General features: G+C 52.1%; 2 protein-coding genes across 3 annotated transcripts in view; one reads left to right on the top strand and one right to left on the bottom strand.

The window, feature by feature from the left end:
- Nucleotides 1-12,441, top strand: part of GRIP2 (glutamate receptor interacting protein 2) — a 37,435-nt gene extending 24,994 nt beyond the window's left edge. Inside the window, exons 17-24 of the mRNA XM_016209960.2 lie at nucleotides 625-769; nucleotides 2,682-2,821; nucleotides 3,454-3,633; nucleotides 4,644-4,821; nucleotides 6,427-6,532; nucleotides 9,642-9,785; nucleotides 10,846-10,992; nucleotides 11,935-12,441. Coding sequence (XP_016065446.2) covers nucleotides 625-769; nucleotides 2,682-2,821; nucleotides 3,454-3,633; nucleotides 4,644-4,821; nucleotides 6,427-6,532; nucleotides 9,642-9,785; nucleotides 10,846-10,992; nucleotides 11,935-12,093 — 1,199 coding nt within the window. The 3' untranslated portion in view covers nucleotides 12,094-12,441. The remainder of the gene's footprint in view (nucleotides 1-624; nucleotides 770-2,681; nucleotides 2,822-3,453; nucleotides 3,634-4,643; nucleotides 4,822-6,426; nucleotides 6,533-9,641; nucleotides 9,786-10,845; nucleotides 10,993-11,934) is intronic.
- A 4,205-nt stretch (nucleotides 12,442-16,646) lies between these two features.
- The window catches only part of SLC6A6 (solute carrier family 6 member 6), an 81,938-nt gene continuing 72,440 nt past the window's right edge, over nucleotides 16,647-26,144 (bottom strand). For both annotated transcript variants that reach the window (XM_016209878.2, XM_016209879.2), the window contains 3 exons: nucleotides 25,956-26,056; nucleotides 23,348-23,518; nucleotides 16,647-20,679 (listed from right to left, as the gene is read on the bottom strand). In XM_016209878.2, the coding sequence (XP_016065364.1) occupies nucleotides 20,539-20,679; nucleotides 23,348-23,518; nucleotides 25,956-26,056 (413 nt within the window). In that variant the 3' untranslated portion in view covers nucleotides 16,647-20,538. The remainder of the gene's footprint in view (nucleotides 20,680-23,347; nucleotides 23,519-25,955; nucleotides 26,057-26,144) is intronic.

Here is a 26,144-nt window from a genome sequence, read left to right as displayed (position 1 = left end):
CCACCTAAGGGCTGGCTGGTGGAGACTCCTTGAACGGACAGATGCGGGGAGGTGCAGCACCACAGACTTTTCACTGTCCCTGGGGCTTGAGGCCTGGGGCCTGTGGCCCTCCAGGACCCTTAGTGAGTGAACAGACAGAAGGTAAGAAAAATGGCACAGGTTGGGAGGCAATAGAGAGGGGAGAGGACTGTGGCCACTGAAGGGCAAATCCCTTATTCAGAGGGGCAGTCACCAGCTCCTATCCTGGGAAAGAGGGTCACTTGTAGGCAAAATTTTTTTTAAGAAAAGTTGTAAATCTTGTTTCTTACTATGATTCGTATTGTCACCATCATTATTGTTGTTTTGTGTGGTGTGTCAAATCTACATTTAAAAATTTTGTTGCACAGTTCTTTTCTTTCTTTTTCTAAACGGTGTTTGGGTGGAAGAAAACATTCTGGAGGCAGCAGATGGCCTCAGGGTCCCCAGGTTGAGCCATCTGAAGTCCCGGCATGGTTGACTGTGTGAATTAATGGATGAGTGACTGGATGAGTATGAAAGAGTGCACCAAGGTTTCGTGGGGCTGGGGTGCCAGCTCTTGGACCTTACTATGCCAGACCCTGCCCCTGATGGGTGTCACCCTTGCAGATGAGCAGGAGACCACGGGTGCCATCAGCTACACAGTGGAGCTGAAACGCTACGGAGGCCCCCTGGGCATCACCATCTCGGGCACAGAGGAGCCTTTTGACCCCATTGTCATCTCAGGCCTCACCAAGCGTGGTCTGGCTGAGAGGTGAGCCTGGGCTCCATAAGGACACACACAGATGGGCCAGTGCCCTGCAGACCTTCCAGGTCCAGATCAGTGCTGGATAAATGTGTGCTAATCCCTCTGCTCCTTCCCTGCCTGGAGAGTCCACCCTTCCTGGGAAATCAGCACTGTGAGCCTTTTTGGAGCACCCTTGTGCCTTCATAATACAGGGGCTGTGTCTGGTACCTGGGTCCCAGCACCTGGATCCTGGCACAGCCTGGGGCTTTTCCCTGCACATTGGGGGCCTGCCCCCTGCTGTCCTCTTCCCTGGAAAGTGGCAGCTGGGGGAGCTGTGAGAAGGAGAGGGTGTCCCAGATTCTCCAGTTGGTTGGGGGGGTAGGTATATCTGGGGCCTGTAGATGCAAAGGGCCCCACCGGACTCACAGGGAGGCCACCCCAGTGTGGGTGAGAGGGAGCATTCTCCCTCAGCTGTGCAGTGAGCTCCCAGCACTGAGAGGAGCTGGCTATGAAGGGCGAGGCTGGAGGGGCAGGATGGGCCCCAGAGGACCACACAGTATAGGAAGGGCCACAGGGTGGTAGGGTGGGAGGGATTCTGGGGCGGAAGCCCCTCAGGACAGCTCCCTGTGGGTGTTCCCGCTCCTTGAGCTCCCCCTGCTGGAAATCCAGAAGACTGCAGGGGCCAGTGAGGACCATTCTGACTTCAAATGTCTTCACTCCCGTATTTGCTGGGTACCTACTGTGTGCAGCCCGTTCTGGGTGCCCAGGAACACAACACACAATTCCCCCTTCCTTCATCGAGCTGATCTAGTTTGGCCATCCAACTGCAATATAATGTGAGCTACCAATTTATTTATAAACTTTCTAGTAGCCACATTAGAAAGGTAAAAAGAAACAAAGAAAATGAATCTTAAATATTCCAACATGTAATCAACATAAAAATTGTTAACAAAATATTGTATATTCCTTTTTTCATACCACGTCTTCAGAATCTGGTGTGTGTTTTACATTTTCAGCATGTCTCAACTCAGGCCAGCACACTTCAGGGGCCCAGTAGCCACCTGAGGCTAGTGGCACAGCTCTGATCTTCCTCCCTGAAGCTGCTGGACCCTGACTCACTCACTCCCTCTGGCCCCAGGGGAGCTTCTTGAGCAAAGCTAGAGATAAGGGCACTAGGGATTGGACCCTATATGAGCTCCCACATGGGGAGCAACATTTGGGATTCAAGACTCCCAGCCCCAATCCTCTGCCTCTTTCTCCCACAGCTGGGTCAAGTGCATTCTCAGCAGATGCTGCAACTTTTCCCCACCCCCTCAATCCTGGCTGCTCCTCAGAATCAGCCCCAGTCCCATAGATTTAATTGTTCAGGGGTGGGGCCAGGCATCTGCATTTTTAAAAAGTTCCTCAGTTCATTCTACTAGTATCTGGGTAGAAAACCACTGGGCCCCGGGATTATGCTCACTCTCTAGATGGGGAAGCTGAGGCCCAGGGAAAAGCAACAGCTACCTGTGTATTTTTGCTGGATGGAAAGATGAACCCATTCCACTCATCCATCCTTCAATAATAATTCAATAAAATAAGTATTATCATCCCTACTTTACAGATGAAGGAACTGAGGGAAGTTAAGAAACTACCCCAAGATCATGTGGCTAAAATTTGGCAGCTAGTTTGTGTGATTCAAACCAGGCTCAAAACTCATGCTTGACACTGGTTCCAGATCCTAACTTTACAGTTAAGCAGGATAATCCCCTCCCGGATTCTAGATTTTATACTTCTATTAATGCAATTCAAGATCACACTTGCTCTTTTTAGGCAGCTGGGTTTAACTGAGATCAACCAGGCTAGTGCCTTGGGGTTCCTGGTTTCCTGAGGACAGACCCCACCACTCTGAAACCCTGAGTGTCTAACTCCCATTCTCTGCTCTGTGCCTCCTCTCCAGGACTGGCGCTATCCATGTTGGGGACCGTATCTTGGCCATCAACAGCGTTAGCCTCAAGGGCCGGCCGCTGAGTGAGGCTATCCACCTCCTGCAGGTGGCCGGTGAGACCGTCACACTGAAGATCAAGAAGCAGCTAGACCGTGAGTCTCACCTTACACCTTGGGGCCATTGAACCCATTTGGGAAGAAGGTCTCTCTGTGCCTCTGTGCCAGGCTTTGTGTGCCCCATCTCACAGAACCCTTGCTAGCCCCTGTGGAGGTGGAAGGGTACCTGAGACAACTGAGGAAACAAGACTCAGATCGGGAAGTGAGGGGCCCAAAGTCATACAGCTGGTGTGGGCAGAGTCTGGGTCTGAACCCTGTTCTTCATCACCTTCTGCCTCTTAAGGCTGCTTGTTGCACCTTGTGGTCATAACCTGTGCTTTCCTCAGCTTCCCCTGAATTTGTCCCCCATGTCTTGGCAGGGAGGCCACCATGTAGAGTGGAAGGAGCCTGAGCTTTGGGGTATTCCTTCTAATCTGGGCGCCAGTGTTGCTCACCATGTGACCCTTGGGCATGTTGTTCAGCTTCCCTGAGCCTCAGCATTCCCATCTGTGAAATGGGTTTGTCTATCAGTGTGGCACCTCCCTCATCAGACTGCTCAGCAGCAGGCTTAGGGGGCTCAGTGCCTATGAATTCCCAAACCAGACTGAAGTGGGGAAACAGACTTACTGAACATTTCTGTATCTCCAAGATCAGAGGCCAGTGGCAGTGATCCCCCCTTTTCCTCCTAGGCCCGCTCCCACCCCACAAATCAGGCAGCTTCAGCGAGCCCAGCGATGCAGATGAGGACCCGCCAGAGGCGCTCAAAGGAGGACAGCTGACAGCCCGGTTCCCGCCCCCTGTGCCCAGTGTGGACAGCGCTGTAGAGTCCTGGGACAGCTCGGCTACAGAGAGTGGCTTTGGGGGCTCAGGTAACACCTTGGGACCCTTGGACAAGCAACATGCTGTCTCTGGCCTTTGCAGGGCTTTTCCCTCTGCTAGTCCTCCTGCTCCTCTCTAACTCCATCCACTAGGGACACTTTCCCTGAAGGCAGATCTGATTGGGCCCCATTAGCCTTTCTCGGGGTTCCTCACTCCTCAGACCTTCAGACCTCAGGCCACAGACCTTCACATGCCTTTTAATTAGCATCCACAGCACCCTGAGAAGAGGTTAAGGGACCGAGCTCATCTTCTGCCGTCTCTCTCATGCTAGCCTGGTGCCCAGCACACAGCAGGTGCTCAAGCAATGCTCATTGCATCCAGCTGAAGATGGGAAGGCAGAAATCCCCTTCCCACCCCATCCTACAAGATCCAGCCTGGGGTGGAAACCTCCAGGATGCCCTCCTAGGACACAAATTCCCTTGTCCATGCATGTCAAGACCCACGGGTGGCCTCTGGAGGGGCAGGGGGCATTTGAGTCCTGTGGCTGGCCTTCTGGCTTCTGTGACCCTGAGCCACAGGGACTCCCCAAGGCCCAGCTCAAGGAACGAGTGGAGTGAGGCCTCTAGGTGGCCTTGGGTGGCTCCCAGCCCTGGCCCTCACTCTCTGGGTCTCAGCTTTCCCATCTCAAGCACTTGGTCAGCATCTCTCAGCCCAACACCAGGCAGGGCCTTCAGAGCTCTCAAGGGCAGGGAGAGAAGGGTGGTTAAAATATTGACCCTCCCTCTCAGGCAGGGGATCAGCCAAGCAGAAGCCAGTCGAGCTGGGACAGGGTCCTGGAGCCCCAGGCATTAACTCTTCTGCCAGATGATCAAGATATCTGGGGGTTTCTGAGGTAGGGACCTGGGTGGCAGGAGCCCTCAGGGCACTCTGGGTAGTCATGCTGACCCAGAGAGGGCAAAGACCTATTTAGGGTCACCCAGCACTACTAGAAATAGATCAGGAAGGAGGGCAAGCTAAGGGCACAGAGAAGATGCAGACATCCCTTGTCTCCACCTGCCAGGTTCCTACACTTCACAGACGACAACCCGGGGTGTGAACCCCCAGGAGTGGCAGCCCAGCCGTCTGAGAAGCAGCCCCCCACCCACCAAGCCCCGGAGAACAAGCTATACCCCAGCTTCTGCTAACAAGAGCTTCCCCGAGGAGGAGGAAGAGGAGGAGGATTGGGAGCCACCAACTAGGTCTGTGGTGGGAATGCCATGAGGAAGGAGACAGCCATGGTCTCTGGGCTAGGATGGGTGTGGGTAGTGGTCCCTGTGCCACAGTGGTGGAGGCAATGCAAGAGTCTTGTCTGGCCCCCAAGGAGCACCTCCTGGGAGAGGAGAGGAAACGTCAAGCACACTGAGGCAGGCCGCGATGGTGGAAAAGCTGGGGGGAGGACTCAGCAGGCGCAAAGTTGGGGTGGGGGGAAGCAGCCTTCCCAAGTCTGTTAGTCTCCTGTTCTCAGAAGAGCAGCAGCAGACTCAGAATTCAAACCCAGACCTTCCCGACTTAGCCCAGATTGCTTGATGGCCTCCTGAAAGGACCCTTTGGGTCATGGGCACCAGCCTTGGGTCATGGATATGGTGGTTTTTGTAATGTTGGCTTCGAAGGTCTCCCTGAAGGAGGAGGCCCCTGCAGAGAGCTGGCTTGTGGAGGAATGCCGTTCCTCATCTAGCCCTGGCCACCCCTCCCCATGTCTGTGCTTTTGGTCAGGCAGTTCCTTCTGCCCAAAACACCTTTCCCTCTCCTCTCCTGGCCAACATCTACTCATCTTCAAAACCCAGCTCACATTTCCCTGCCTCTGGAATGCTTGGCTTTCTCAGGCCCATGCCATTGCTCCCTCTGCTGGTACTCACAGCTGCTCGGGTGGGCCTCCTAGTGGCACTAGTCACCTTGCGTCTACCTGGTTAATTACCTGAGTCTTCTATGTCTCTTCTACGTGGCACCCCTTGCCCAGTGCCTGGCACCCAGTAGGTGCTCATACACACTTTGTGATTGAATCCTCAGTTCCCTGAGAACAGGGGCCACACCTTATTCTACTCGATAGCCCAATTGTTTGTACAATTGACTTAAACGGAGAGAATGTCCTTCAGCCTCAGCCTTCTCATCTTTAAAACAGGAAGGGAGAACTATTTCGCATCATTGTCCCTGAGGCTCCCTAGAGGGAAGCCTGCATACCTTTGGAGGAGAGAAAGCGCTTTGCAAACCATTGCACACTTTATAAACAGTCAGGATTTCGTACATGGCAGATGGCTTTGTGAGCTCTGCAGTGTGAAAACCTGACTTGTTACCTTTCTAACAAGACTCAGTTTTAGAGCTGATGATGAACTCATGCAACCTGTGATGGAAGTTATGGGGTGGCCTCAACCCCTCCCCCAGCACAAATACTCTATCATCTCCATCCATCTGTGTCCTTGTCACTGTCTTCTGGTGCCATGTGTCTGGGTGGGGCCAGAAGCCGTCCTCTGGGGCTACACCATGGATCTTCTCTTTGTCTGTCTGTCTGTCCTTCGTCTGTCTCTCTTCCCAGGCGTCCTGTGTCACTGCTCTCCACCCCGTCTCATCTGACCCTGTTCTAAGACTGGCAGTCTTGGAACTGCGTCTTCCCCCCATTCCGTGTCACCTACCACTGCCCCGGGGCCCCGGCACTGCCACTGAGGATGCCCGCCTGCCCGCCCGCCTGCCCACCCTCTGGCCCCTCGAGCCCAACGCTGATGGCCATTTAGAAGACTCCTCAGGCCCCAGCCTGCCTGCCTGCCCACCCGCCCGCCAGGAGTTGACACTCTCTGGTTCCTACGTTACAGCCCGGCCCCCGGCCCTGCCCACAAGGAGGGCTTCTGGCGTGTGTTTGGGGAAGCCCTCGAAGACCTGGAGTCGTGTGGTCAGTCAGAGCTGCTGAGGGAACTGGAGGTAGGGCCACCTGCCCTGCAGGCCTGTGTGGGGGCACCTGCATCTGGGCACAATGGTGTGTGTGCCCGTGGGAGGCAAGCATGTCGCTGGGATTGTGTTCACGTGTAACGTGTATGCATGCACTCACCCAGCACCCTCTGTGTAAAGGTGTCTTCACGCGTGCAGACTGTGCATGGACATGTGGATAGGTGTGACTGAGAGCATCATGGTTGGCACATCAGGGTGTGTGCACATGTGAGCATGTCTGGCATCATCGCGTGTGCATTGGGACCATGTATGTGTGCATACTTGTGAGCAGGCTCATGCATGCACAAATGCTGAGTGTCTTTTTAGACCACGTGTGTCAGAGTATACACAGTTGGATGCAAAGGGGCAGTTTTGGTGTTTGTGTGTGCATGTGGTGTATATGTGGACGTGGCTGTGGGCATGCCCTGTGGAAGCGTGTGGATGTTGACATTTATAACACAGGAGGTGAGGAGCCAGAGGAGCTGAAATGCGGCTTTGTGTGAGGTCAGCATTACCCGTGATGGAACAGGCTGCCCAGAGGAACCTAGGGGAGATCTGATGGGGTCACTTCTGAATCCCTTCCCACTCTGAGAGCAATCTCGTTTACATTTCTGCTGTGCTTTCACATTTACTCTGTGCTGTGTTCTAGTTGCTTTCCTTAATCTGTCTTCCAATTTGCTAATATTCTCCTTGGCTTTATTTAGTCTACTGTTTAACCCATTTCCTAAATATTGTATTTCAACTTCTACATTTTTTATTTCTTTAATTTCTCATTATTTTTCATCTTTTCACAGTCTTTTTTCTTAATGTTTCATTTTCTTATTTTTCTGCACATTTTAAGCAGACTTATTTTAAAGTTCCTTTAGATGTCTTTTCCTAGTTCCTTGGGTGCAAATTCGTTGGTTGTGTTGTGAGTAGGTGGACTTTGTATTTCACATTGTGCTTACTTTCGGCAGCGGTTACTCCTGGAGGCATCCCGCGTGTGCTCTGTGTCGTTGAAGCATCGCTAGGGTGGAGCCTCATAGGTCTTTGCTGGGGCTTTTGAACTTCATTGGTTCCAGACCAGTTTTTCACATTAATTCCTCAGCTCGGTGTTTCTATTACACTATTTATGGGAGGCAGATTCTGGCCTCATGCTTATATAGTGGTCACCTGAAGCTCCTGGTTTCTCACAAATGGTTTCTCCAGCTCCTGGTGGTTCCTTTCTGCGCCCCTGTGCACGCAGGCAGGCATTTCTAGTCCCCACTTAATGGGATGGCACTCTACCAGCTCTCTGCTTTTCCCTGAATGGGCACCCCAGCTCCTAACATGTATATCTGGTCCCATAGGCCAAATGGTTCTACTCCTGCTCATGTCTGTCTCTATCTAAATTTTTCTTTCTTATTTTGAAAGTGTTTATTTAAAAATTTAAAATTTACTACAAGATTTGGAAGTAGATGAAAGCTTTCTGTATTAGTTCAGTCTCCATCTTTTTAAAAATATGTTTTTATTGATTTTAGAGAAAGAGGAAGGGAGAGGGAGAGAGAAGCATCAATGTGAGAGAGAAACATCGATCGGCTGCCTCCCGCATGAACCCTGACAGGGATTGAGTCGCAACCTAAGCATGTGCCCTGACCGGGAATCAAACCCTCGATCTTTCAGTGCACGAGACGACAGTCAACCGACTGAGCCACGCTGGCCAAGGCTCAGTCTGCATCTTAATTGGAAGTCCTAGAATTCTACAATTCTAGGCGTCCAAGAACCTATGATATACCCTGATTTTATTTTTTACCGATTCTATCACCCCAAGATTCTGAGTCTCTGGTCTTTCCTTTTGGACCCTGGCTCTCCAGGCGGGTGAGAACCAGTTGTAAGAGTGGAGAAAGGTGCCTCTGCCTCTTTGTTCCATGTCCTTTCCCATTCTCCTCTCTTCCTTCCCACCCCACCCCAACCCAACCCTTTGGCCCTAAGACAATAGTTGTCATAATCTGCCTTCCCTTCGGGGACCACTAAAAGACCCAAACTCCGAGCCCCAGTGTCGGAGAGGACTCCCACCCCACCAACTCCCAAAGCCCTGCCCTTACTCCCATCTATGGATTTCCTAATCTGAATGTGAATAAATTTCCCTCAGGGCCACACACTTGCTGCTCTCAGTTTAGGGCACAGCATTTATGACTCTGCTCTACTTTCCATGAGCACGCGCCTTCCATTCATCTCTGACACATGTCTTATCTCTGCTCCTTTTGTCCTTCCCCACTGTCGCCATCCTTGTCCAGACCGCAGTCATCTTTTGCTTGAACAACTACATGGTCCCTAACAGGTCTCCCTCCTGGTTTCCATGCCCACCTCCGTAGTACAGTCTCCACTCAGCAGCTACAAGATGCTGCTAAATCCACAAATCTGATCCTGTCCCCCACTCGTTGCATAAATCCTTCAGAGTGTCCCCATTGCTCTTGGAGTAAAGTTAATGTTTCGCACTGTAGTCCCTGGGGCACACAGGATCAAGCCCTCCTACCAGCCCCATTCCATGCACCCCCTCCAGCCTTCTTCCAGATTCCCATGGCAGAGGCTTTGCACATGCTGTTCCCTCTGCTGGCTGGGGCCTCTCTTCCTCCCCACCCCCTTTCTTGCTCAGGAAGCTTCACACTGCACCGGTTTTGTTGTCCTAGGCCCTCGCCTTCCATGTACCAGGCCTCTGTGACTTTTGCTGCCATGTGTAACTTTATCATATTTGTTTTTGCAATTAACAAGGTATAGAGTGGTTAGGACATTCAACTTTGGAGCCAGTCTCTGAGTTCAAATCTTAATCTCTCTAAGCCTCAGTTTCCTCATCTGTAAAGTGGAGAAAAATAATGGTATTTGTTGGTCTCAAATATCGTGCAGGATAAAATGAGTTCTATGTATAAAGTGCTTAGAACTGAACCCAGCACAGAGTTAGAGCTAATTCAGTGCCAGTGAAGATTATTCTGATTGCTAGTGTGACTGGTCAGTTCTGGGCGTCCCAGGAGGGCAGCTCTGCATCTATGCCCCTCACCATGGTGACCTTGAAGGCTGGCACACAGTAAGTGTCCAAAGATGCCGACTGAGAACAGTGAGTGTCTGAGTGAAGGGTTTGTCCTCACAGGCATCCATCATGACCGGCACCGTGCAGAGCGTGGCTCTCCAGGGCAGGCCTGGCCACCGGCCCTGGCGGAGGGGCCGGGAGGTACGCGCCTCCCCCGAAGAGATGCGGCAGCTGCTGCTGCCGACAGCCCTGGAGATGCACAAGGTGGGTGCTGGGGGTGGGTGCAGGAGGCCGGGGCCTGTGCCCTGGTGCCATGAAGACTCTCCATGGGCCCCAGATGGGCCCGCCTCTCTCCAGGCTTCACTTCTCCACCATGAAATGGGGATTTTGTACTGGTTTCTCAAAACTCCCATCACACACACACACACACACACACACACACACACACACCCCCTCGTAATGCACACTGGGCTATTACTTATATTTTTATTTAAGTAGACTCACTTTTCCCAAATTAAGTTAGTGTGTATACACACACACACACACATATGCTTCTATATATTATATGTGTGTATATATATACATAGGCTTCTATATATTATATGTGTATATAGTAATACTACCTTAAATAAAAAGCCAGCATTTTTGCCATCTATAAGTTACTATATAGGAAAAAAACACAGCCCAGCCAGTTTGGCTCAGTGGTTAGAGTGTCAGCCTGTGGACTGGAGGGTTCTGGGTTCGATTCTGGCCAAGGGCACGTACCTTGGTTGCAGGCTCAATCATCGGCCCTGTTCAGGGTGTGTGCAGGAGGCAACCAATTGATGTGTCTCTCTCACATCGATGTTTCTCTCTCTCCCTTCCACTCTCTCTGAAAAGCAATAGAAAAAATATCCTTGGGTGAGGGTTAAGAAAAAAACACAGAGGAGAAAAAAACCTCTCACCCAATAGCCCTCAAAAACCTCTGAGCCTGAAGCGGGCTCTTTGGTAAACTGGGAGATGAGCAAGTGTTAGGGGAGGTGAAAACACATGGGCACCCCCCCCCCCAAGACCTTCTCCTGGGTGGAGGGAGGGGACTGAAAAGAACTGAAAGGAGCTCCCTTCCTCAGGGCCCTGCTGTGATTGAGCGCTGTGACCGGGGACTGGCTGAGGTGCGGAAGGGGAAGGGGGCTGCATGGGCACAGGCAATAAAGGGTGGGGAGTACAGCTGGACAAGGGGCTGCGTCCCAGAGACACTGAACGACAGACCAAGGGATTCCGGCTACTGTGGGAAGCTGGGGACAAAGCTCAGTACTTCAGGGACCTCTTCCTCCTTCTGCTCCAGGTGACCCTGCACAAGGACCCCATGAGGAATGACTTTGGTTTCAGCGTCTCTGATGGCCTCCTGGAGAAGGGTGTCTATGTCCACACTGTGCGCCCTGATGGGCCTGCCCAGCGTGGGGGCCTCCAGCCCTTCGACAGGGTCCTCCAGGTAATGCTGCAGCAGGGGCACCTCAGATGGAGTGGTCTTTCCTAGTCCTGGGCTGGCTGAGTGGCCTTGGGCAGGTTAACCTCCCCTCTCTGAGCCCCAGCTTCTTCATCAGGGGAAAAGCGAATGACAACACCAGTTACATTAGTCAGGTTAGTCAGTTATGTTGCAGTAACAAGCGACCCTGAATTTCAGTGGCTTAACACACATGAACAATTACGCATTGCTTACACTGTGCGCCCAGCTCCGCCTGGGCTGATGGAGGCTCCACCCCATGGTCGGTCATTACCTCAGACTTCACAGCAGAGAAAACCAGACAGGAAAATCGGATATGGGTTTTTTTCTGCCTTTACCAGTCACTCCCCTTCATGGCCTATTGGCCAGAATTAGTGGTGTGACCTCACCAACTGCAAGGGAGGCTGGGAAATGTAGGCGAGCAGATGGACGGTTATGGGCATCCTGGCTCAGCCACCTGGGCTGCCTTTCCCATGCCCCAGCTACTTTTATTCCCTCGGTGTGATTTCTGCCATATTTGTGCTAAATTTGCTGAATACGTGTTTTCTCTAAATTGATGAAGTTTTTTTCAAGTTAAATTTATTTTGAAAGGAAAATTTTCTACTCAGGAATGAAAACCCAGCACTGTTTGCTTGAAATAGAAGGCCAATGTAAAATATAAATGAAATAGAAATGAGGCATGGTCACAAAATTCTAGGCAGGAGGCTAAGTGTGTGTGTGCTCTTTCATGATAAAAAGGGAGAAGCAGGTGTCAGAGGGGTGTGAAGGGTGTATTGGCACCTCCCTAGGACTTTTCTCTTTGATTAAACTCACCAGAGGGATTGAGAGAGTTAAGCGAAGAACGACTTCCCCTGTGTGAGTGTTCTAGATTTACCCTTCAGCCCAGGCTGGGCTAATGCCAGTCTGTCCCTTTGCCTGTGCACGGTGCAGGTCAACCACGTTCGCACGCGGGACTTCGACTGCTGCCTGGCGGTGCCACTCCTGGCTGAGGCGGGCGATGTGCTGGAGCTGGTCGTCAGCCGCAACCCACTGGCACAGAGCAGCCGGACCCCTCGAGCACCAGGCCCCAGCAGCCCCCAGATGCTCTGAAGTCAGTGTGGTCCAGACACCCAAGGGGCCACTAGGGCAGATCCTGGCTCCCAGACCTGTAACTGGGCTGGGAAAGTGGCCACCCACGCGTTCATCTGTCTATCTGGCAGGCTCTGTTCTCCGATTCTGTGGAACTGGGGTGCTGGGCACTGAGGTCCCTGCCCCAGTTGGAGTGGCATCTGGTCTTTCTCCACATTGGATCTCCAAGATGCCCAGAGGTGCCAAGACCAACAGAGATAGGCTGCTCAGCTGGGAGAAGAGGGATCTGGACATGGCCCCAGGTCCCTACAGGGCTTCCTCAGAGGGTGTCTGGTGCGGGGAAAGCCTAGCTCAGTGTAGGGAGCACTTTCTCCCAGCAGAGCTATGGAGCTGGAATGAGCTGCCACAGAGGAGTGAACTCCCTGTCACAGGAGGTGAGCAAGCAGGAGCTGGATACCCCAGGGGGGGTTTTGAATGAGGTGTGAGGCATCCCAGTAATGCAGTCACACGTACTCAGAGGGTGAGTTTCCCGACATGGGGAGCATTGGGTAGGAGCCTTCTCCAGAATTCTGGTGTTTGGGGCTTTCTGGTTCCGAGATTCTCTGATTCCAAGCGTCCCCACTTGGAAGGTTCTAAGCTGGGGTGTCTGGAATCCAGGAAACACCAACTCTTTGATATGAAAGTGGGTGATTGTTTCAGTTTGGCGTCGCTGGTCTGAAGCTTCTGAGGTTTGAGACTGCGGTTCTGGACCCACTGGGCAGCTCAGTGTCTGGCTTTGGGCTCTCAGCCCCTCCTGCTGCTTTTGCAGGACAAGTAGCCGCTGATCCATCTGCATACACCCCTCTGAGCCCAGGCTTCTCCATGTGGAGGGAGTCAGTCATTTGGGGACAAAATTGGGGTTCCATTCACCTGTCATTCAGTGGCTAAGGGAAGCCATGGAAATAGGAATATAAACTGATGCAGCTACTCCCCCATGTCCAACTCACTGGAAGAGAAGGAGGGAGAAGTGCAGAGGGGGAGAGATAGACAGGAGAATGATAGGCTGGGGAAACGGCCATTCTCTCTCACATCCAGTGGTGAAAGTGTCCAAAGTGGTCATTCAAGGAAGTTTCTTCCCACTTGAAATCTGGAAGCACCAGCATCTCTTAAAATCGTTTTCCTCATTTTCCACAGACCAGACACCCTTTTGATTTTGAGAAGGGCATGGGGCCTCCACCTGGTGGTCTGGGTGTGGCCCCTGGTACGGAGATGGGCAGGCAGGATGCAGTGAGGTTTGGGGCTTTGCTTTGCCCCTACCCAGCTCTTAATGGGGGTTTCAGGAAAATGGGGCACCCACTCCCACCTGCACCCTCCTCCACCTCTGTTCCCTGGAGGCCCAAAACATGTTCTTCCATTCAAGAGACCAGATGGGAAGTCAAGAGGCCTGTTCTCCGCCCCCCTTTCAGTTGCTGCTACACCCCCTATGAGTCTGCCGCCTCCTCTGGACAATCAAGGGGCAAACAGTCTCTGGGCAGTTACAGGCCTCCCTGTCCCCTGTGGTCCCCTCAGCACTCTGCCACACTCTTCCTAAGGGCCTGCCTCCCCTTCTCTCCCCTCCCCCTCCCCCTCCCCCTCCCCCTCCCCCTCCCCCTCCCCCTCCCCCTCCTGTACCCTGCTCCTCTGCACCCTCCCTGGAGAGCTCTTCATGCTCTGGCTGGACTGCTCGGTGCCTCTACTGTCTTGGATTCCTGTGTGAACATCCACCTCCGAGCGAAAGGGCACTGCCCACCTGTTAAAGCCAAGAACCCCCACCTTGGAGTGGGGGATACAGCAGAGACATGGCTTCTTGCAGCCTCAACTGTGTGACCTTAGGAAAGTGGCCCAGTCTCTCTGGGCCTCTTGCATTCGACAGAGCTGGACAGAACACACTCCCACGGGCTCTTGGCTTGGGAAAGCTGCGCTGGACTGCAGGCGAGGGAAGGCACATCCTAACCCTGACCAACGCTCCCCTCCCTCCTGGGGCTGGGGCCTCTGCCATCCCCCTCCCCCCTCCACGTATGCAACGAGGCCTGTTGGCCTGGGGGCCTGGGGGCCTGGCGGGTGGACCTCCTCGCTGTGGCCGGCCTTCTCATATGCAATATTTCTTCTGGCTTCTCATGGGGATTTTTCATCCCCGACTTGATGTTTCCTGACACCCGTCCCCAGTGAGCATCCTGCCTGCCTATGCATTTTGGGTACAGCCCTTGCAACTTGCCCCTTCCACCCCTAAAAGCTGTATTTTTCTCTGGCTGAGATGAGAGCATATTCCTTGTAAAGTATTTTTCTACATGGGGTTTCTTAGGGCTCTCCGGAAGCACTACAAGCCAAGGGGCTGCACTGCAAAGGCCGTTTGGGGTCTGTCTGCGCCTCATGTAAATCTGTCCCACCAGGGGCTGCAATGACTTGGGAGTTGGGGGTGGGGTGCTGTTGGGATGATTTGCATTTTTTTAAATAAAATTATTTAAATGCACTTAGAGTAGGGTGTCTACTTTTTTTTTTCTTTTAAATCATAGGCTGGCAAGAGTCCGCCTCTGTTTGGCTCTTGGGATGTCTCACCTGCTTTTGATTCATTCATTATTATCCATTCAAAAAGCCTTTGTGTTCTCGGCATCACTCTAGCCCCTGGGGAGAAACAAAAGGAGAGTGATGACACCCTGTCTGAATGGAACTTATATTCTAGTGAAAGACAGTTGACAAGTGAAAAAATCACAAAGGATTTTTTTCAGGAGGAATAAAGAGCAACGAAGAAAACAAAACAGTAATGGAGATGACTGTGGTGGGGACCGTTAGCTCAGGGAATCAGGAAGGGCTTCTCAGAAGAGGTGACTTTTGTGCCAAGACCTGAAGGACATGAGTCAGCCCTGTAGAGATATGAAGGAAGCATGTCCCAGACAGAGGGCATAGCAGGTGCAAAGGCCCTGAGTTGGGAATGAGCTTGATGTTTCAAGGAAGAGAAAGGAGGCACAGAAGGGAGTAGGGTTAGAGACCAGACTGAAGGTCACGAGCCCAATCATGAAGGCTTGGGTAGGGACTATGGATTTTATTCTCTGTGGTGGGGGAAGCCACTGAGGCAGGTGATTGGAGGGTCTGTTGCCTGGGGGGAGAAGGGGTCAGGAGGGCAGCCTGGGGGGTGGTGTCATGGGTAGGATGAGCCCAGGGGGCAGGTCTGGGTCCCACTGGGGAGCCAGAGCTCTGTGTGGACAGAGGAAGAGCTTCCCATTAGCTATGCCAGATGCAGTGAGCTCCCCCTCAGGAGGGGTATAAGCAGGGGCTGGATCACACCGATTACATTTATGTGGCTGGGCTAAGAAAATTGGAGGCTGTAGTAGTGTTGCACAGGGCTCTGCTGGTCTTCTGGGAGGCAGCATCGGTCCTACAGTCTGGCTGAGTACCAGGCACTGTTCTGAGAGCTTTGCAAGAATTCCCTGGATCCTCCCAACAGCTTTCAGAGGTGGCTCCATTTCCATCTCAACATTATAGATGAGGAAATGAGGCACAGAAAGGTTAAGTAGCTTGTCCAAGGTCACATGGGTAAGAAGGAATAGTCAGGATTTGAATACAAGTCATATGGCCAAAACACTCAGGGAGGCAGGGAGGGAGGGAAGTGGACAGAGGCCAACAGAAAGGCAGATAGCCAGAAAAAGAGGGGAGAGAGAAATTTTATTCTAGCATTGTCTATAAATAATGAAATACTGAGAAAGATTCCTTTAGTCTGGGAAGTTGGGGAAAGGACTCAGCAAGCTCTCCTGACCTTGCCCACTCACAAAAGGTGATGGGACCAGTGGGCTGGAAGGCTGCCCCAAACACTGACCCTCTCCTGTCCTGTTTCCCCATCTAGAACAGTGTTGGGCTTATGACCCTAAAGCTGAGGACATCTGTGCCAACCACTGGCCTTTTGGGGTCCTGAGTGTCCTCCCTGTAAGGTCCCTAAGTGCATACCTCCAGGATTTGCCACTTACCCATCTTTCAGCAGCCCTCTGGCCCCACTCTTGGACTTGGCAATCAGAGCCCCCGTGGGACGGCATGGGATCAGACTTTAGTGACTGCACCTGGTGGGAGGCTGAGGGGGCAGGGAGGGCACCAACCTCAGTTAGTGCCCCCCTCCCTGCACCCCCTTCCTGGGTTACAGCAGGATAACCCTGTGCCAGGAAAGAAGGAAATGAAGCCAGGGCAGGTCAGGGCCTGATGCATTATGAGCATCACCTCTAATCATTCCTAAACCCTTAAAGGGGACTGTGGTTTATTCCAGATGGGGAAAGTGAGGCTCTGGAGACTGTGAGAGATCTCCCAACTGCATGGGCTAAGCGTGTAGCAGGTGAGCTTCACTCAGCAGGACCGGTAGACCTAGCCAGAGCTGGCCCAGGAGTCAGCGGACCTGAGTGAGAAGGACTTTTGCACAGACTTGCTGTGTGCCTGTGAGCAAGCCTCTGCCTCAGTGTCTCCAACCCTGAACCTCTGAGGAGCATCCTGGGGTGGGACTGAAAGCGCCTTAGGAACTGTAAAGCACTTGCCAAATATAAGAAAAAACAACCTCATCGAAAGAGAACCCACACGTGTTGGATTTAAAAAGGAAATGTTTATTTTCATGTTATAAGGTGATTACAAACTCCTCTAAAAAAAAGCAAAGATGGATTTAAAATATTGATATACATATGTATCTAAAAAGCAAAAGAGGAAAGGAAAAACCCTGCGAATACAGGGATTCATATCATAAAACATTTATACACAAAAGCTTGTATATTGCAAGACTGAATTACACACCAAGGATCTTATTCAAATACAAATGTTCCTCCTCAGAACAGTGTCTTGTTGGTTGAATTTTTTTTTTTTACAAAAGTTTAAAATATCTTAAAAATATTTTGAAGTTTAAAAAAAAAAAAAGTCCTGATGAGCCAGACATATTTCTGGAAGGAGGCAAGACCCACGTTCCCAGCTTTCTCTTGTGCTAAATACAGAGTCACAGTTGGTAAGGATTTGAAAATTAATTGGGTAAAAAAAAAAAAAATGGAGCTAATGTTTCAGTTTGAAGCCAAATGTATCACAAGATGCTTCATCCTTCGGGATTTTGTCAGAACACGTCTGTAGTGACACCCACAAGAGAACAATGAAACGGCTTCCTATTAAAACAAGATGCATTCCGAGAGGGAGGGGCCCACATTCCTCTCCAATTTTGCTATCTGGGTTTTTGTTTTGCGGCTTTGTGCTTGTTGCATTTTTGCACAGTGGTATTTACAGCATCCACATGGAAAGACCAGTTTGGAGTCACCTGACCTTGGGTCTGAGGGCTGGTGAGGCCCTCTAGCCACCTAGAGGGGCTTTCTCTTGGGCCCCTTCCTGGCCTGTGTCTGAGGTATGGGGGCAGGGAGGCACCTCTGCCTTTAGCACTGGCTTCCCAGAGCTTCCCCATCCAGAAGGACAGTGTTGCGAGGTCGGCTGGGCCACTGGCCACTGTGCGGTGGGACCTGGTGGCACAAGATTGCCCTGTGCTACCGGCTGAGGGGGGCTGGCTTCCTCACTGTCTCTGGGGCTGTGCAGGGGACCTGGGGTGAGATCAGGGGACCAGAGGTACAGAGAGGGAGCTGTGTACCACCTGGAAATCAGAATCCAGGGCCACTTCCTGCTGACTGGGAATGTCCTATGTGGCCTCGGGCTGAATTCTGCCTCAGAGTTCTGCCTCCGGCACACCAGCTGGCTTCTCTGAGCCTCAGTTTCTTCATATGCAATCAGGATCTCAACACCTAGCTCAGGGAGGGCTGCCGGGTGCAGGGCCCAGGTGAACAGGGGCTGCCTCTCCTTCTCGAGGCCTGAGTCACAGCTTGGGGACCAGTTGGCCCAAGGATAGTGAGGGGATGGAGGATGCTGCTCATCTCGTCCCTTTTCCTAAAGGTTCCTCTTTGGTCTTCAGGGAGAACACTGGGGAGCTGTACTCAACACTCGTCACACACGCCTCAGAGGACCTGCAGCTGGAACTGACTGCAGACAGTCTGGTTCCATTCCCACTTGTTGTGTCAAAGTTCCTCCCCCACCCCAGGCCTCCATTTCCCCATTTTACAAGGGTGTCAACTGGGGGGCCTGGAAGCCTCTCCATCACTGACCGTGGGGCTCCCCTGCAGGAACTAACATGGCCCAGGCCCAGTTTGATGAAGCATCTCCCTTTCTCCTGGGACCCCTACCCATTTCTGCATCCTAAAAAAAAATTCTTTAAACACCTCCCTCGCATCCCTTCCAGGTCTGGTTGGCTGGACTATGTGCGGGCATCCGAATTTCTGACCCATCCCGGGCAGAGAATAAGCAGATTGCCCCCTCTCCAGAGACAAGCGGACCAGAGTCATGAGCGCCAATGACAGTTTCCTTTATGTGGAGATATAGAAAAGTCACGCATCATTCCACATTGTACTCATAGAGCCAAGTTCTGCGGATACACCAGAGCTAGGGGATTAGACACGAGGGTAGAGATTGGAGACAGGTGCTGGGGGGAGACTGTCGAGGAATGGGCTTGGGGAAAGTGGCTGACCTTCCAACCAGGTGGGACCTGGGGACTTGGTCTGCATGTGTCTTTGGTCTAGAATTTGGTCTGGGAATCTTTTAAGAAGAGGCCTTCCTCGGGCCATTTTTAGAATGTTGCGATTTGCCCGCCACCTTGTGGCCTTTCACTGGAGGTCTGAGCCCCAGAGGGGAGATAAATGTGGCCTGAAATGACCACAGATGCCCAGGTAGCCACAGCTTGCCAAGCCCCCCTCGCTCCACACGTCACCTGTCCCTAATCACTGACAGTGGTTAGTTTACTAAAGTTCCATAAGACAGAAGGAAACAGGTCACATCGCTACTCAGTAAAATTCGGGGGGGGGGGAAACACAATAAAATCAAATCAGACACAGTGGCAACCATAAATACATAGAAAAACAGGAACACACTGGAACTGTGAACGGTCTGGAATAGGTGTTGTTTGGCAGAGTGTATGCTTTGGAAACAGTGAAATGTGAAAGTTTACCAAGACAAGAGGTTCAGAATGGCCTCTGCCCCTTGGGAGGGGGACACCAAGGCTCCTCCCTCTCTTGGATTTGGGGAGGGGAGGTTTTCAGGATTCAGAGAGGCCCTGCTCTGAAAACCTGAGCTGGACTTCACTCCCTACCCCCCACCCCCCTGCTAGGCAGTCACTGCCACTTGTGACGTTTAGACTCTGAACTTGGAAGTGACTTTAAATGGCACAGTTTAGGTCCAAATGGGGGCCAGGGTGGAGCTGTGTTAAAGGTAGAGTATCTTCCCTCTGGTTCAGAGAAGACGCCATTCTCGGTAGAGCCAGTTCTGGGGTGCCAGCCCCCTGAACAACCCCAGCTTCCTAGAAAACGCTCCCTCACTGCCTCCTCTCGGTCCACATAGTGCATATCCGACACCAGCTACTGCAGGGATGAAATGAAGAGTTTTATTATTGCCGGGCTCTACCCTGCGTCGCACTTGTGACTGAACTGGGAGGAAGAGTTTTGAGAGCACTTCATAGATTCAGATATTCAGTGAACCTCCAAAGACGCTCTTGGTTCTTCCTGTGAGGAGCCAGCATGGCCTGGGCTGGGATCTTCCACAAGAGCTTGTCAAGAGTTTCTCCCAGCCTCTGGGAGACGAGGGTAGAGAGATGAGGGGGAAAAAGCACCCCTCCCCAACACCAGGCCACCGAACCCTGGGGCCCACATCCTTTGGTCCACTCACTCACCCCTCATCCCTCACCAAATACACTGATCTCAAAATAAAAGGTGGGATTTTGTTTTTTGCTATAGGGCCTCACCTGTCAGCTTTAAGTCAGTGCCTTTAAATTCGGGTGGCTGGTTCATTACTTTGGCATCTCTCTTCTTGGCTGCAAGTGTAATGAGACAGCTCTCCTTTCTCCAGCCCCCGTGGGTCTGGCCAGTGGGTGGGGCCCTCTCCCTGCTGTCTGCTTCTACTTGAACCAGGTCTGGGAGGTACTACACCTTTAAAATGGGTTGGCTGTCCCAGGAAAATTCCACCCTGCGTTTTTTTGGGGCAGAACTTTCTGCCAGCTACACAAGCACCAAAGAATTGCTTTTGAAAACGAGATCTATTGCTGGCAAGATCAATTCAAGTGGTAAAAGTGTATGACAATCTCTAAGTGTATATATAATTATATGTAAAAAAGAAAATACAAAGAAAATTTACCAGTTCCCATAAAATACATCTAATTCAGTATGAAAGCTCTGCCTTGCCCCGGACTTCTGCCCATGGGGTTTTTTTTTTGTACAAAATATCCCCAAATCAAAACAAAATACACATACGCACAACACCACACACACGCACACACACACGCACACAGTAATATTTTCTGTGACAATTAAAAAAAAAAAATCCTAGTGCAAATATAAAGCTCTGTAAACCTGGTCCTATGAGAATCTAATGTTAGTAAACAGCAGGAAAGCAGCCCCGTCAGCCCGAGAGAGCTCACATCATGGTCTCCACTATGATGTGGGTGGGTTTCATGAGAGCGCCATTCATGCTCGAGTGGGAGCTATAGGGTGTGGCCCCCTCTCGATCCATGGCCCAGCGGTTGGGTTCCCTCGGGGTCAGCAGGTACTTGAGTCTCTGGAGAAAGAAGAAGACAGGAGCGGGAGGAAGTCAGGCAGTCTGGTTCCCTTTCACCAGACTCCTACCCCCTCTGCGTCCTGCCAGTGCGCTGTTTGGCCTTTGACTAACTACTATCCTCTCTGGACCTCCCATCTCATCCACTGGCAAATAAAGAAGCGGACCTAAGGTGCCCCTGAGGCCCCTTCACCCTCCCAGCTGGCTGGCCACGCATGGAACCAGTGAGGGAAAGAGCCCTCCCCAAGGACCCCAAGAAAACCAACGGCAGAACTGGGACACAAACTCAGGGCGCCTGCCTCCCAGCCCACCTCTGTCAAGTGTCCGCTCAGAAACTTAAGTAGAAAGCAGTTGCGAATAAGAAGTTCTCTATCTAGGCATTCAAGTTAGGTATATTATAATGTTTCAAAGTTGCTTATTAAAATCTACAATATTTCATTTCAAAAATCCAGATTTCCATCTTCTCTTTAAAAACTGTAAGATCTGGCAACTGCAGTTCCCATGTCCCCTCTTGGTGCATGAGCTGAGCGCATTGCTGCCGGCTGCGGATTTCCATCACCTTCTCCTGTTCACTCCTGGGCCCGCCCCAGTGGCTTCCCTCATCTGGGTTGCCTGACTGGTCCCTGGAGGATTGGCTGGAGGCCACAGGTAAAGGGTGAGGGGTGGGATGCCAGCAAGAAGGGCATCCTGCTCCCCTTTCACCGCTCCCCCTCTCTGTATATCTGTACAGTGGGGTGAGCACACAGCAGGGGGACAGGAGGCGAAGGCCCCAGCCAGCCACCCGGCTCTGTTTACATGGGGAGAGGGGCTGAGATGCAACTGGACTCCTCCCAGGACAGACCTGGGTTTGTAGAACATGCCTCTGAGATGTTCATGGCTGGGAAGATACCTGGGCCACCTGTGCAGGTGGGAGCCCCGGGGGGCACATAACAAAGACAGATGGCTGGTGGTTCAACGGCCTTCCGAGGAGGGAGTTAGGTTTGTAAGTAAGGAAGGGGTGCAAGTTTGGGGTGGAGTGGATTCCTCACTCACCCCTTCCTCCTTCTCCCACACTAACCCACTCTGACCAAACCTCTAAACGGGCTGGAACAATGTTTTAAAATTAGACTTTGAAGCCCTGGCCGGGTGGCTCGGTGGATTGGAGGGTCATCCCGTGCACCAAAAGATGGCAGGTCCGATTCCTGGTCAGGGCACATACCCCAGGTTGCAGATTCAGGGTGTGTGCAAGAGGCAACCAATTGATGTTTCTCTCTCTCTCCCTTCCTCTCTAAAAAAATATATAAAATTAGACTTTGAAGAGACACAAGTTAGTGACCTGTTGGGTGTACCTGTGTCCCACTCCCCATGGTTGAACTAGGTAACTACTGTGGGTACTGACCAATCAGAATAGACATCCAAACCCCTCTGTTATGTATCCAATTAGCCCTTCAGTTTCTGGATGGTAGGGACATTCTAGAAATGCCTGGGAGGGACTGGGTTGGCATGGTGTATTTGTAGGGTGGTACCTGGAGGGCTCAGGGCAGCAGCTATTGTCTACACGTCCCTGGGTTCAGTATTTCAACCTTTTAACAAATGATAGGGCCAGTCAGCATTCTGGCTGAATACCGGGGTCTTTCCTTGTGTCCTCTGAGAAAATACAATGAGCCTAGTGCTACAGGAACACCCCAGGGCCGAGCTGGCTCAGACAGAGCTTCATGTTTTCCTCCCTGGCACACCCCTGCCTACTTCCTCTGTCTCGGGAAGGCGGGAAAGCTGGTCCCTTTCAGCCCGGCCTCTCTCCCCCCACCAACAACACCTCCAAGCCATTCCCCTGCCCACAAGGAAACCCACCCAGCCCACGGGGGAGCCACGGCCCCAGGACATCCTGGCTCCAGATTTTTAAGAGAATAACAATAAAAACAGCCCAGAACAAAACAGTGCAATCTTGGAGCCCGCCCAAGCCCAAAGGTTAAGGAAGATTCTAAGAAAAGGATTTCTTGGAAAGAGCCCTGGAATCTACAGTATTGTCAGAGGAATTTCTGAGAGGAGGTGGGAGACCAGGAGAGGGCCACAGGGGAGGAGCCTGGCATGCACAAAGGCCTGGAAGCAGGAGGTTCTGCCTAGGACAGAGGTGGCCTCTGAGGGTGGGGCAGCAGACAGGACCAAGATCTGGGGAAGGGGACACCAGCAGGAGCTGGGCTTATCTGCGATTTGGCCCCAGGGTAAGGGAAGGTCTCTGGGTGGAGCTCAGGCTTCCTCCCCGGCTCCTAGTCTCCTGTCTCCAGGCTTTAGAAATGCAGCCCACACGGCTCCCAAGATAAAGCCCTAGCTCTTAGTGTGGAGTCCACAGCTGCTGCCACCTCTCCAGCCTCTTCACCCCACCCCCAGAACGTGCCACTGCTGCACCATGTCCACACCCTCCCGTTTGAATTCTATGAGTGGCAAATTCCTCCTCCTGCCACAGCCCTGCTCTGAATGTCACCACAGAGCCTTCTCCCAAGTTAACTGTACTTTGTTCTAGTTTTCCCACAATGTACCCTCTTGCCCACAATCTCAACCACTCCATGGGGCAGGGAGGGGTGTAGGACTCAGGGCAAATGACATGCCCAAGGTCACACAGCAAACTGACAGCAGGCTGGTCTTCAGCCTCCCGCCATACCCCCCAATCCAGGCTGGGGCCCTGAGTGCTCACCACGAGGAACGGCCCTTCTGTCTGGCAGAGGCGGATGACCATGACCAAGGGGACACACACCATGGAGGACAGGGCCAGGCTCCAGCCCAGCCCGATGGCCCAGGTGGGGTACACGTACACTTTGTTGTAGGTCAGGGGTATGTACTTGACGAGAGAGAAAATGAAACATCCCTGTGGAGAGATGAGGGCAGTCAGGGGGGGTCCTGTGCATTGGGGGTAGGTGGCTTCTGGGACCAAGGCAGGTCCCACCGATGGGGCCTCACACCGTTCTCCACTCTGCAGCATAAGGACCTCCCCCAATGCAAATCTGACCAAGTCACTTCTCTGCTCAAAACCCTCTGTATCTCCCCAGTGCCTTCAGGATGCAGCCCAAGGTCCTCAGCCTGGCCAGAGCCACCAGGAGCTGTATCCCTTCCCTTCTCACCTGCCCCCACCTCTTCCTCCACATCTACACTCTAGCTACCTACCAAGAATCCCTTCCAGTTCCTCAGCCACTTGCCCCAGGGCCTTAGCCCAGGCTGTTCCCTTTTCCCCTAATCTCCTCCTAATTTAGCTCTAATGGTCCTGCCTTACTTGCCCAGGCCCTGCCCAGACTCAGTTAGGCACCTATAGTTTTCCTTCCCAGAAAGCATGTGGTTACAATCGCTTCTTCAGCACACGTTCCCGCCCAACCTGAGTCAGTGAGGGTGGCAGGTATGTGTCTTGTTCCCCAGTTTCTCTAACACTTGGTGCAGTTCCAGGTGCACACAGCAGGTGCACAATAAATGCTAGCCTTTCCTCCTTTCTCCACTCATCTCTATCTCTGAGCCCCAGGCTCCACTCCCAGGACAAGGTGTAGACCTGGGCCTTGCCCGGTTGGGTGTCCACAGCCCAGCCTTGAGCCCATGAAATTGGCCAGCAGCCATCAATGTCCATGAGCAGTGGGATGGGATGAGGAGGGGTCAGCTCTGAGCCCCTAAGCCTATGCAGAGGTCGCCTTTTCCATATTCAGCTGTCCTGTTCTGGACAGAATGACAGCACCTCAGAGTCTAACTCAGGTTATCCTGGATGACCCGTAATGTGAAAATGACTTATCCTCATGATCTAATAACTGGGGTTTGATGGGAAAACAAATCCATCTACATTAGAACTGATGACAGGAGCATTAGGCTGCAGATGGGGCATTAGGCAGTAGATGGCTTCCATTGGGCACCTGCTGTATGCCTGGCACTGTTCTTGTTTCTGTTCTTATGTGTGGGGCTGTTGCTTAGACAAGGAGAGTGGCCGGGGGTAGCTGCTCCGGGCTCCCCCAACATGAGGAAGCTCTGTACCTGCCTGAGACCCATACCTGCCTGTCACATTCCTCTTCCTATTAGGGTGACTTCATCCTACCACCTTGGAATACAGCCTATCTCTGATCCACAAACTCCTCAGGGGGGGAGAAAGGGAGAAACTGACGGTCAGAGTGGTGAGAGGAGTTGCCCCCACACACACATTCAGTAAGAACGAGAGCATGGGTTTTGAACCTAACAAAATCCATCTCCAAAAATAAACTTGCCAATTGTGGTTACTGGCTGCTATAGTTTACTTATTTTTATGGGGAAAATAAGTACCTCAGATGGAAAGGCCACAGCCACGTTAAACAATAACAGTAACAACCTAAGGGTGCCAGCTGCCACTCGCGTCCCATGTCAGAGTCTCTTCATTTTACAAATGGGGTGGGCAGGGCCCGAGAGGGAAGGGGCTCACCTAAAGTCACACAGTGAGTTAATGGCAATGTTGACTTATTCTGGCAGAGTAGCCGAGGTCACTGAGGGGACCATTTATTCCTCAGCCCCTGGTCCCTAAATGCAAGAAACATTCCTGCCATTTGTTCCTCCCACGGAGTGAGCCGAGATGGCAGAGCAGATGTGTCCCCTGCAATTAGCTCCAGAGCTCACGGCTGGTTTTGAACCCTGGCAGGAAAGCAGCTCTGCTACAGAGGACTTCCCCCTTGGCCTCTGAGGGGAACCTGGAAGCAGGCAGGGTGCCTGGGTGCCTGGGTGTACTCACTCCAAGGCCACATTCCAAGATGGTGGGAAGAGGAAAGTGTCACCTCACTGTCCTTGGTTCCTGGGCCGGTACACAGTTCCCTTGTTCTTGGGAGAGGCCAGAGCATCTCTTTGCTGGGAAGTCTCCTCTCTAGTCACAATCCCCACCCTGCCATGGAAACCATATTCCCCATGCCTGTGACCTCTCCTTTGGACATCCCAATGGCTCCTAAACTGAATCAGCGACCGGAAGTGGGCTCATGGGCTCTGGAAGGGTTTGGGGAAAGGTTACATGCTCTATCTTGGATCCCTGAATTTCTCAACATGCCCCAATCCGTTTTCCTCTTTGAGAATGCTTTGCCTTTTTGCAGGCTAGTTCCTTTGCCAGGAACACCCTTCCTGTTTTCTCTTCCTGACAAGCTCCTACTCATCCTTCAAAACTCATCTCAAGATAACCTTCTGGAGCAGTCTGCCCCACCTCCTTCCAGGCAGAGCTGTCACCAGGCTTGTTACAGGACAGTGCTCAGGAGATGCTGAGTGCAAATAGTTCAGCAGAGGAGAAAAGGCTACTACCCACAGCCAGGAAAGAGGAAACTCACAACACAGAGAACTGGAGTGACTATGGCCCAGCTGTACTTCATCCATGGCCCAGGCCGATAGCCGATCATGTCCTCAATACCGTCATACAAGTTATCACTGCCTGCAAGAGACAGAGGTAGACAGAAGGTGACATGGTGTCCAATGCCAGCAGCCACCCTGGGAACGGCAGAGCAAGGGCTCAAGGGCCA

The sequence above is a fragment of the Miniopterus natalensis genome, chromosome 15 (genome assembly GCF_054644295.1).
Source record: "Miniopterus natalensis isolate mMinNat1 chromosome 15, mMinNat1.hap1, whole genome shotgun sequence".
NCBI classification, from domain to species: Eukaryota; Metazoa; Chordata; class Mammalia; order Chiroptera; family Miniopteridae; genus Miniopterus; species Miniopterus natalensis.
This window is presented reverse-complemented; position numbering and strand designations above follow the sequence as displayed.